At 33.7% G+C, this 13,163-nt stretch overlaps 1 protein-coding gene and 1 pseudogene across 7 annotated transcripts in view; both read left to right on the top strand.

The window, feature by feature from the left end:
* Positions 1-13,163, top strand: part of LOC116843356 (F-actin-monooxygenase Mical) — an 874,436-nt gene that overhangs the window by 429,607 nt on the left and 431,666 nt on the right. For all 7 annotated transcript variants that reach the window (XM_032813731.1, XM_032813733.1, XM_032813730.1 and 4 more), the window contains one exon: positions 3,972-4,135. In XM_032813731.1, the coding sequence (XP_032669622.1) occupies positions 3,972-4,135 (164 nt within the window). The remainder of the gene's footprint in view (positions 1-3,971; positions 4,136-13,163) is intronic.
* LOC116843360 lies at positions 10,679-12,319 on the top strand (annotated as a pseudogene).

Below are 13,163 nucleotides of genomic sequence, written 5' to 3'. Positions count from 1 at the left end.
ATTGGCTGTTACAGTATCAGGACCATAAACACTATTCACATTTTTAGCCGCCTGGCTTGCGTTTTCGCCTTTATCGAAGAAAAACTGTAAAATATGGCGTATTTTCTCTTTGCTGGTGTCCATCTTTGACGCGCACTCAAACAATATTGAATCGAACAATCACAAAACTGTCTGAGAAGTTTTTTTAGTACGAAATCTTATCTTTTTAACGCCATCTAGCGTAAACTGATCGCACTTATACAACGCGAGATACACATTACTAAAGCATCTATTGGAAAAATAATGGATTTCTTTTTACTACACCTTATATTTATTACGCAATTACTTGTGTAATAAATACTTACACATGTATAAACTTGGTTAATTATATTGATTTCACTTCTTTTTTTAATTAAATTAATTTAAAACATCTGCATTTTCTTTAAGTTAATATGTACTTTTCGTTTTATAGTTTTTGTTTTGATAATTTTTATTTTGATTTCTTTTGTTTGGCATTTCTTGTATTAGTATTTCTTATTTGGTTCTTTTCTTTGATACGTATTCGGCGTTCTTTTTCTTTTGTAAAATTAATGCTCTTCGAATTTAATACAATTGTTTTGCATATGTCTTTCGTTTTTATGCTATTAATCAAGTGTAATTAGGGAAGTGTCAGGCTTGTTTAAAATACGAATATGGACACATAATTTGCATTGCTTGCAATGAAAAATATATTTAGTACATAATTTTCTCATGAAAACATTGTATACAACATTGTCATATAATAAAACTTGCTTATAAAACTTATACGCTATAAATATTTCATTTTTTTGCAATGTTGCGGATGTAATACTGCATAAAAATAATTGAAACATAACAAATGTTTGCACCAACTATATGTAATGTGTCTACATTCGTGTTTGCATTAAACAAGCCTGACACTTCTCTAATTATCCCTGATTAATAGCATAAAAACGAAAAACATATGCAAAATATTAATTACATGACCTAAGATAAGAAAAAAAAAAACACCGCTTACGGACAACTTGTTGCCAGGGTTCGAACGCTCACTGTCGACTCAAAAATGTTCGACGTGGGAGCCTCAGTCTGCTCAGCCACGCCGCTTTACTGAAAGCTATTTGCAACTTTAGCTATATGTATGATACAGTCCCGCGAACCAAATTTATACTATAATTTCTCACAAACAAAAGCCCATTGGCACAAACCCTGTTAAGATGTTAATGCTCAACATCGCAGCTAGCGAACGTGCTATGACTCGTTCAGAAATCAATTTAGCAGGTTGTAGCATCTCCTTGTAAATTATTTTAGCAATGTTCCAATCACTTTCCAGACAAATGATTGTAATTTTTTTATTATTTGAGGATTTAAACATTGATTTTTCAAAATCTATTCACCTTACACTTAGGGCTAAAATCTTTTTCAACATCTCCCATTATCACTAAAATATTTCTTAACTTTGTAATGTTGCAGTTATTCTGCTTTTTAGATATTGTGTGAAATATTTCATTGATGTTATATGTACTTCTGAATCATGCAAACATGTCTTTAAGGTTCCATTTTTCTTTTGACTTCTCGTAAAAAAATTTTAAACATTTCAAGGATGTCTTTCTAAGCGCGTTATAAATATTATTTAATACTTTTCGTATTCCAATGTGAGTAATATATTCCATTAAAAATCCTTCAAATTATAATATCGTTATACACGCCAATCACGATTATGATCCCACATAGCACATGGACGTCCACTGACCGTCCGAAGGATGTCCGATTGTTTCGACATGGACATCCATAGGATGTCGGAATACATCCGATAGCTGTCCATAGGACGTACATATTAAATCCCAATGACCGGCCGAAAGACATCCGCTGGACATCCGATTAGTCCAACACGGACGTAATTTAGTGGCGCAGCCAGAAATGAAAAATCGAATCGACTAAAAAACTTTTGACTCTTTCCTTTACGTTGATACTTAAAAAAAGATTTGCTGAAATTATCTAGCATGCATAAAAAAAATTCATTTCATATATTAATCTTTAATGTTTCTCCCCAATTTCGAACTCGAACTGCATCCGGTCGTCCATCTTGTTTCCTAGACCTACTCCTAGTCTTCATGACTGTTGCTTCACTTTGATAATCAGATGGTTATTAATGACTCCAATGTTTCTGATGACATTTTTGTGACTTATGCTATGTAATGTTAATCACATATAATCTTTATGTGTTCATAAGACATTGTAATAACATATTTGACATTAAAAATAACGTAACGCAGATAATATATGACGAATATTGATATAATGCATATTGGCGTATAATGTGTATTAGAAATTACGCCATAATTATTTTTGAATTTTTAATCAAGCATTACAATAATTAATCCAAACAATAAATTGATTGGAAATATTTCCAAGAAAATCTAAGTGAAACCAATTTATTTCTACTATAATCGACGTTAATTCGAGTTTTCTGATTGGGAGATTTTATAGTTATCAGCAGGTTTTATAGTCTACTTTTAAGATTATCTTATGTTCAGATGCTTTATAGCTAATGAAATAAGCTTATATTGTCTGAAGATAAACCTGAGATGATCGAAACTCGCGATTGAACTCACGTTTCAAATAACGACTATTAATATAAGCCATAAAAAACTTTTTTAACAAAAAATTTAGTATTTCTAGACATTCATAATTTATTTACAGAAGTCAAGTAAAATGGATATGTTTTGGATGCTCATGGGATGTATTTTACTGGACATCCAGTGGATATCATAAACGGACGTCCATAGAACATTCGTAACATGTCCACGAACGTACCGACATAAAACGGACGTAATTTGGACATCCGATGGACGTCCTGTGCTATGTAGGATATTGACATGCATTGTGAAAAATCAAAAATATTCGAGAATATGAGTGCTCGTGAGCTTTTGTAGATACCCGGCTAAAAATTTAAAACGGGCGTTTAAAAGGCCTTACACAGTTTTTCTTCACTTCTATCTAGCCATTGTAAAGACAAGTCCAAGACACTACAGAGATGTACCGCTCATACACTTTAGGCCCTATTTTAGCATTAACTAGATCATTCCGTGATATACCTAAATAGCCTCTATTATGGCATGTCTATCTAGGCTCTAAACAGAGATGTAACATGCTCGTACATTTTAGATATCGTAACAAAGAACTTAAAAAAGAAGGTGCTATTTATAAATATATATTTAATTCAGTTTGTATAAATACGTGGAAAATTAAAGACAAAAGTCCCATTAAAGAAATTAATGTTTTTATAACATACGTAAAATATGAGTTAGTCAGTTTATATATAAATGATCAATTGCATGAAGATAAGACAGTTTATATTATTACTTCACACAGAATAATGTAAAAAATACATTTTTAATTTATTATTATCAAACGTTTATTGGTTTATCCGATATTGGTAGAATTCGAAATCGATTTGATATGATATGATATTATTATCATACATTTTTTTTCTTGAATTTGCAGTATAGTGCCAAAGTAGGTTTATCTTTACAAAACCTAGATAGAAATAGAGAAAAACTGTGTAGGGCTTTTTCCCCGTTTTAAACTTCTATCTAGGATATTTCAGGAATAAGCTAACTAGACCCTTGACTAGGCCCTGTGTGCACAGACCTAGTTAGGGCCATCCAAATCAATGCCTATCTGGAGCCTACTTACGAAAATCCATTCAGGAGTTATCTTTCAACAAAGTCAGGCCTATTTTTGGACATGCCTATCTAGGGCTTATATACGAAAATCTATTCAGGATTTGCCTCTGTAGGCTCTATTTATGCACAATGAAGACAAGCATATCTTCGGGCATGCCTATCTAGGGCCTGGACAGAATTGGGACACGCCCCGATTAATTTCTACCTAGATAGTTTTCAGTTCTCCTGTATGTACATGTGTGATACGCTTTATTTATTTTATAACGTTGCACTTTGTTTTGTTTATAGGAAATCATACATTTGATCGGGAAAAAAATGGTGGTCGCTTTTATTGTGCACAACACTTTGGATTATTAGGAACGCTGAAAACTAGAGCGGAGAAAAAGAAAAGTAATTTAGTGAACAAAGAAAATGAACCTAATGCTGCAATTACTTCAAGAACACCAGAAAAGGTATGATTTTTTAACGTGTAATGCATTGAATGCAATAGAAGTAATATGGATATTATTTTTATTAGTGAAGTAACATTCTATTCTAAAATTTTGAGACGATAATTTTCTTTAAAATTATTATTGACAAAGACCGCAACTTGAAAAATTAAGTTTTAGATAAGTGATATCTTATTGGACAGTTTGTATCGAGTATATGATGATTCTAAAGTGGTTTAAATAAATAAGTTTTTAACAAACATTAAAAATAAGGCTCAAATAATGTCCAACTACCGTTATACTTATAAAGCCAATAGAAGCCAGTCGCAGGATCTAGTTGTATGATTAATTTTTATTACGGGAGGATAATAATGTCTTACGATGTATTTCACGCACAAAAATTCTTTCTGTTATAACGTACGTTGGGCAATTTCATTATCGTTTGGCCGACCCTGTATATCCTGATTTATTCTAAATTAAATTAATAATTCTCTATTCCTATTATTGAATGACATTTTTAGCAATTTTGTGCTCGCATATTAATGTTGCGAAAAATACTGCTTCAGCTAGGTATCGAACCTGGACTTTCCTACATATCGGGCAGAACATTGCACCAATTCAGCACCGAGGCTTCGTATTCCTCGCAACACAATCAATATCTTATAAGATATTCGTAAACAGCGCTTGATGATCTCTGTCGTCGTATGCTTGTATATTAGGTCAAACTGAATAAAAAAGTCCTCTACCATTTTGCAATGACCATGTAGATTTTTAGTTATTAATTAATGAAGATTGGCGCATTATCGTAAAAATTGTGCAACAATCTTTTTTAATTAATAATTAAAAATTTTGTAATTATTTACAAAATGGACTTTTTTGTTCAATTTGACCTAATATACAGACACATGGCTACAAACGTCGCTATCACACCTCCTCTACCATATCATGCGTAATCATTCATAAGTCTTCTTACAGTTAATATCTCGATCATTATTGCAATTTTTACAAAACGATATTGAGCTTTTTTTCATTTCAATCTGCTGTACGTCTTTACGAGAGATTGTGAAATTAAGCTAGGTCACCCTGTATATATCGACTTAACGGTCCACAAGATTTTTTAGACATTTCTTTTTAGACGGTTTGAGGAAAAGATTGCAAAGTGAATTTTTAATTATTTCGTGCAGGTTACAACTTGCAATAATAAAAAATAAAAAAAAATAAAATTTTTTCCTGAAGAAATCAAGGTTACCTTAAATTTTTTTAAATGGCACCATACCTTTTTTATGTAATATTAACAAGACTCTAACAAGTAAATTTACCTTTGTGTCACTCGCCGATTTTACTGAAACTCAGTACACTTGTAGTAGTAGTTTGCAAAATTAATTGATGGTGGTGGAGATGTTTTCCAAATTATCAAATTATTGCAAAATTTCATTATACTATTTTCAAGAACGTTAATGATCATTAAACTTTTATCTGAGACGTTTTTTTTTTAATCTGTGACAGTTTCGAAGATATTTCCTCAAAACAAAATATGCCAAATTACCTTTCAGAAAGTGTTTCCACCTTTACAATTGCACCATTGCCGATATAAAAAATACGTATCTATTACTTTTAAATACTCTGTAAGTGTATAGAGTTTCAGTAAAATCGGCAAGTGACACAAAGGTACGTTTACTTGTAAGATGAATTCAATTCATTACTACAAGTGTCACTTTTATTAACAACAATAGTAAAACAATAAAAAAATTCTAAATTATGGAAGCTCAAATTACTTGCCTCCTTCTGCAATACATATCGTGTTTTTTATTTCGCAAATTATTTTGCGTAGCAGCTATACTAATATATGCTATTATGCTATTTGAATCTAAATTTGCACAAACTGTAATTATATTTTCACAAAGATCTTGAACATTATTATTAACTGGTGTTTAAGACACAAGAGCTTTCAAATATTTTTATAAGAAAAAATCTATCGAAGATAAACTTAGAGAACGAGATGGTCATCGGACTGGTCCATGTATACTTATAATAAAATTTTCATTGCTTTCCTGAAAATAGCAATGAGATCTACATTTTGCTTATATGAACTGCTATTTAAAATAATATTACACATTTAATATTATATATTAACAAAAGTAATACTGCGTTGAATTCATTTTAAAGTTCTCCACAATATCAATGTTACGTCCTGTAAGCGAACGTAACGTGATGGATTGCTTATAATAAGCCTCGGCCATACACATAAGTCAAAAGAACGAGTTAGCGACCAGAAAGGTCGTTTCACATGCTCAACGACGTATAACGAGTGATCCTATTTTGAGTCAGAGAACTGAATCTCTTTATTTGGGATTGGAGCTAGAGCGAATAATCGGAGGGAAAGGGACTGGAGAAAATGAAATTTAAAGTTAGATAAATTAATTTACAGACACAAAATTTATTTATCGCGGCTCATGTTACAATTTCGAGGATTACAAAAGTGACGGTAAAAATAACAAAATTTATGAGTTACGAGTGTGTGGGTGTATGAGTGCGTATATGTGTATGCGTGCAGGGAAGGATCGAAGTGCATTACTCTGATAGCAAAATGTCAGCAGTATGCCGGCAGATTGATGGCAGATTCGATCAAAAGATTATTGCAGATTGGCATCAACTGTATACACAATATGCACACAATCTGCTGGCAGTGCCTGCCAAAATCATTTGACGGCAAACTGATCGCAGAAAATGTGTAGATCCTGCCATGTGTCTGACGGCAGATTGATGGCAGAAACGCAGCAGATCCTGCCGTGTGTAGTCTGACAGCAGATTGGTGACAGAACGCATCCAGACAACACAAAATACTTATAAAACATTTACAAAATATTTATAAAATTTATTTGATCATTTTATAAATACTTACCAAAATATTTTATAAATACTTTTGTGACTTTAGATTCAAAATATAGATCACAAATATTTTTATCATAAATATTATAAAAATATTTATTAAAATATGTATATTTATATGCACTTTTTTTCCTGAATTTGAAAAAAATTTTCACTTTATTGTTTCACACGCTACTTAATTCAAGTTAAATTGTACTTCGAAAATTTGCTTACCATTGCTGAGATTCGAACCTGAGATCTCTGGTTTTCCTTATCTACTGCACCACTAGCACTTTGACTGAGAGACGCTTTTTTGAAGTACTAAAAAGACGAAGATGAAGGGCATAAAGGTAGTAGGATCTGCTGCATTTCTGTCTCCAAACTGCCGTCAAACTGTACGCGGCATGATCTGCTGCGTTTCTGCTGCCAATCTGCCGTCAGACTGCAATATCTGCTTTGATTCTGTCGCCAATCTGCCATCAGGTTGCTAAGTAGGTTCTGTTTAAATTCTGCTATCAGTTTGCTATCAAACCTGTTTGATAGCAAACTGATCTTATCTAAATACTGCTGGCATTCTGTTGAAATTATTTTATACTACATAGCTCGTAACAATTCTAACGCCATTCTATCTACAAAACCTGCAACAAGTGTTTGGCAAAATTTGTTTCCAGCAGACTTGGCTATTAGAGTATCTAAAAATGAATAGGTGGTGATAGCGAGATAAAACTGGATTGTGATCTAGCACGGGCAAGAGAGATAGGATATGCTTAGGGTAGTCGGGAGGATTGCCAACTCCGAGAGAAGAAATGAGTATCAGACTTATCGGAATTATTACAACGAAGTGACCGAAAAACGCGGTGGTATGAATAATGAGAGTAGAATGTAAAACTTATTTTCAGTGTGGGCTGGGAGTATATTTTCTCCTTGGTCTAGGTTCGAGACAATCTTTGGTATCTTGCAAAGGGATCCTCAGATGTGGGTGAACGTGGACGGGTTGATTCTGCTATGATTCGCATACTGAGTTGGCATTCACTGAATTTATCGTTGCTCGGGTCACCTTTTTTGAATAGAGAACGCGATAGAACTTGGATTGGAAACGAATTGTAATCTTGTCTAACAAATGAATACGAACGGATGAATTGCTCTACGAATGAATTATTCTATGAAAATGCGACTAAGTGCTTGGAAGAGTGCTTCTAAGATTTTGCCACGGATGAAATGCTCTGACAAGGAGATGCCAAAACCTACTAAATTGATTTCTGAACGAGACATAGCACGTTCGCTAACTGCGATGTTAAGCATTAACATCCTAATTAGGGTTTGTGCCAATGGGTGAGAAATTACAATATAAAGTTTGGGTTGCGGGACTGTATCACGGATATGGCTAAAAATGCAACTGGCTTTCAGCAAAATGGCGTGGCCGAGCAGACTGAGGCTCCCACGGCGCAAGTTTTTGAGCCGGCAGCGAGCGTTCGAAACCCGGCGACACCTTGTGCGGTGTTTTTTTTTCTTACCTTAAGGCATGTAATTAATGTTTTTCGAATATGATACATTTGTTTTGCATATGTCTCGTTTTTATGCTATTAATCAAAGGTAATTAGGGAAGTTTCAGGCTTGTTTAACGCAAACACGAATATAGACACATATTTTGCATTGCTTACAATGCAATATATATTTTAGTATATATTAAAACGTTATTGATGCTAATGATAAATAATAATAAAGTGATTGTATGCACATTGCATCACCTCGAATGTCCAAATGTATACTTTCATCGTCTGTAAATAAATCAAGATAGTTATATATTCTTGTGATCATATTTTTAACCTGCCTATAAAAGTAAACATTCTACGGCAGGTAGATTGCTGTACATTTCAACGATATTATTTTAAAGTTATATATTTACTTATATTTGTCGGCGCAGAATATCTTGTTGTATATTTGATTGTATGTTTGTCCTCTCCTTTTAATAAGAACTAAAAACTTATTAAATATGAAAACATGATGTTCGATATCAAAGTGATACTTAAATATATCTGGCTTTGTGTATGAAAAAATGTTGACATTCATGTTAGAGTGGATGGGAATGCCGTCCTCTGCTTTTATTGATTTAAAAAGATGTTCGCGGAAAGATGATCATGCTTGGTAATCGGCTCGCTCCACTATCTTGGTAGTCTTCGCAACGTGAACGGTCCAAAACTCGTTAATTAAAAATGGAAACTGCGTTCGTAGATGAGACAACAATCAATTATATACAAATGCTTGCAAAATGTGATTTTACGAAAGCAAAGTTGGCTGATGCGATAGAATATTTTCGTGTGAAATATATATAAATATATTGTGTGTGAATAGTGAAAGGATATGTGTATGTGCTGTTATCTGCATTATATACATAATATCAAATATAATATTGAAGTCTTTGTAGATATGTCCTGATACAATTTAATATTATTAATAATGACGCGCCAAGAATATTTTCAAATAATGGTTGGCGAAAAATTATTTGAAAAGTTTATGAAACTGTTAGGAGAGCATGTTATATCGGAGGAAGTAGAATATTATACAGTATGTTTGATAAGAGCGTGTACGGCAAAACTCAAAAATTTAGGATAATACATAAATTGAAAAAATTTGTACACATTATGCGTGATATAGACTGCGATGCTTTATTATTAATAAGTTGTCCAGTCGCCTCCATTATCAATAATTGACTGGCATCTCCGAGGCATACTTTCTACTAATTTTACAGCATAATCTTCAGACAAAGATCTCCATATAAATCGAATCTGTCGAATTAACTGCTTGACGGTCCATATTTTCTTTCCTCGGAGCTTAAACTTTATAAGCGCCCAAACATTTTCAATTGGATTTGCATCTGGCGACTGTGAAGGCCAATCCAGTACGTCAACGTCATTTTCTTGTTTCCACGCAGTACAAAGTCTACTCCGATGTTTCGGATCATTGTCCTCTTGCAGTAGCCAATTTTCATTTTTCCTCGTTTCCAACCACCTTTGGGCAGATGGTAATAAAGCTCTCTCATATATTTGGACCATAGCAGCATCCAAATTTTGTGTAAAGATGTGTAAAGTGCCAAATCCCTGTTTTGAGAAACAGCCCCAGACGTGCACCTTTACCGGATGTTTAACGGTCCGCTCGATGAGTCTATTGGCCTGGGTAGACCAGACACGTCTGATAGAAGACTTTGCCCAAAACGAAGCTTCATCTGAAAAAATTACGTTGCCCCAATAGCGGTCCAAATTTTCTTTTGCCCAAGCAAGTCTTTTTTCGACGTGTTTTTCAGACAGCAACGGTTTCGTTATCGTGCTTCGAAATTTCACTTTATGAGCCAGTAAACGTCTTCTTATAGTATGACATGATATATTTAGACCCTTTTTAAGTAAAACCGCTTGCCCGCCACGCAATGATAAACAAGGATTCTTCTCAAACACCCGTAAAATCATTTTGTCCTCCTTTTTCGTCGTTTTCTGCACAGAGCCACGATCCGGCAAGTCATCAACGTTTTTGACCTCGGAATAACGTTTCACCCACTTACTCACAAACGCCTTAGACTTCTTCATATACTTAGCAGCCGCTCCGCGCGACATTTTTGGTCCTTTCGGATGCGAACATAGAAACACAGCTTCGTAACGTGATGCGTACGCGGCACTCATGTTGAAATACGCCCTTTTGTGACGAAAGTCAAACGATAACTAAGGCTTTCTAGACAAAGCATCTTGGGAGAAGAGCCCCGCTATTGGCTCGCGTTCATATCCCCCCTCTAACGGTTTCGAGGAAAAAGTTTTGCCGTACACGCTCTTATCAAGCATACTGTATAGCAGAAGGACAAGACGACGCGACTGAAGAAAGCGTTACTTATAATAACGATACTACTCCTGAAGGCGATGTTTCTCCTGTAAATGAGCTTCATACCAGTCAAAGTATGGAAGAAAATTACGAACCTCCACATAAAGTTTCAGCGATGGACCCAGTGTCATATGAGGAAAAATTAAAAATAATTTTGTTCGCTAATCAATATCCGCAGTGGAGCTTCCGTTCATTAAAAAAACAGCTTAGAAAACATTTGCGTAATAATGTGACGTTGCACGATTTCACAACTACATTTTGTTAGGCGGAAGTTTTTGAGACAAGATGAAAATAATAAAACGGAATATGCACGATAGATTTACGGAAGCAAGAAAACAAAAACAGCTCGTTACACGACGTCTTCTTTAACAGTGGGCGATGGCTGCAACCGTTCAATACAATGAAACGGAGAAATGAGCGCAAGAGATGGTAATGTTTTCCGTTTTGTAGCATCAAATTCGTGGTTAACCTCGTACGCGAGTATAAAATTTCTAAGTTGAGTTGTTCGATATGTTTCAAAAAAAGAAATTGTATCACCGGAAGTTGTGATGGAATCTGCCACACACTTCCAACATTTAATTAGAGCCATATCGCCGGATTACGATCCGGATTTTATAATAAATTTGGACCAAACGGGCTGCGAATATAGAAGTAATGTAACACGAACGTACACGCATACTGGCGAAAAATTGGTGCAATTATATATCGGCGATCTTAATAAAGTGCCGCATACGTATACTGCACAGTATTCTTTAACACAATCGGGTAAACTATTAAATAAAGTGTTCGTTTGCTTGCAAGAATATTCCGACAGTTTTGGAGTAGGGGTGTAGAAAGAGGTAGACATATTATTACAATTATGTAAGAATGTTGTTGTCTGCTCCAAATCCAGAAAATTAACAACGTCGAGAAAATTAAAACTACCAACAGTTTTTGAAACTAGTTCTCAAGCCGTATGTTGGCAATCACAAGTTTTTATTTCTTGTTGATTCTTAGGAAGGACAAAAGAACATTGAAACATACAACGAAATATTTCGTGATGACGACAATAAGCCGACATAATTTACAAATAATACCACCTAAGTGTACACTAATCTGTCAGCCATGTGACGTTTATTTTTATAGGCAGGTAAAAATTCTTATCAAGCGGATACATAATTGTCCATTTTTACTTGCAGGCAGCCAAAATATTAATTTGAACACTCGTGCTGATGCGATTTGTATACAATCGCTCACGCACTATGTATTATCAGCACCGGCATTCAAATTTATGTTGCAATATGCGTTGCATGCGTCAAATTTAGTTGAAACTCGCAATATCTTTTATAATGTTATCCCAATTTGTTTTCCAGCTAATATATATATCAGCGTTGTATTTGTGCACAAAATAATGCATTCATTGCATGCAGTTGGTGCAAACATTTATTATGTTCTCATTGTTTTTATACAGAATTCCATCTGTAACATTGTGAAAAAATGAAAGATGTTTATAACATATAAGTTTTATTATATGACAATGTTTTATTATATGACAACGTTTTATTATATAACAATGTTTTATTATATGACAATGTTTTATTATATAACAATGTTTTATTATACGACAATATTTTATTATACGACAGTCTTATTATACGATAATGTTTTATTATACCCTTATAGAAATATCATATTAAGAATTATTGATTAATTACTTATTTTCAGTATTAAAAGTACAGTATTTAGTAATATTCTGTGATTCAAATACAGTACTTCATATACTTTAGTACTTCAATATTTCAATATTTAATATTTCAATATTAAGTATTTCAATGTTTAATATTACAAATCCTACTTTATGATTGATTTCAATACTTAAATATTGATATGTAATACTTCGTCCAGTGATAAAATACTTACGCAGAACATTGTCAATATTTAAATACTAATATATAATACTTTGCTAAGTGATGAAATACTTACGCGAAGTACTGTTAAGATTTAAAGTATTAATCCAGACAGCATACAATATTAATAAGTTATTAGATAAATATTTATAAATATTAGGTGCGCAACTAAGTTCCCGCTGTTTGTCAATAGATGGCTCCAGCAGTAGAAGTGCTGGTTGATTTTGACATATCCAAAACGTCATGAACCAAGCTTAGACATATGGTAAACAAACCGCTTTGACACGTTAGTGATTTTGTTTTGGCGTCATATACTTTTGGTTGTGTGAAAATGTCTGATTTTGTGCCAAATAATTGTCATTTGCGGGAAGTGTTGATTTTCTTATTTCATTCGAAGAAAATGGCGGCTGGAGCGCATCGAGAGCTCCAAAAAG

The sequence above is a fragment of the Odontomachus brunneus genome, unplaced genomic scaffold, assembly GCF_010583005.1.
Source record: "Odontomachus brunneus isolate Ranch 3 - 2012 unplaced genomic scaffold, Obru_v1 Obru_scaffold_032, whole genome shotgun sequence".
In the NCBI taxonomy this organism is placed as follows: domain Eukaryota; kingdom Metazoa; phylum Arthropoda; class Insecta; order Hymenoptera; family Formicidae; genus Odontomachus; species Odontomachus brunneus.
The sequence above is the reverse complement of the archived record's forward strand: the minus strand, read 5'-3'. Positions and strand labels throughout refer to the sequence as shown.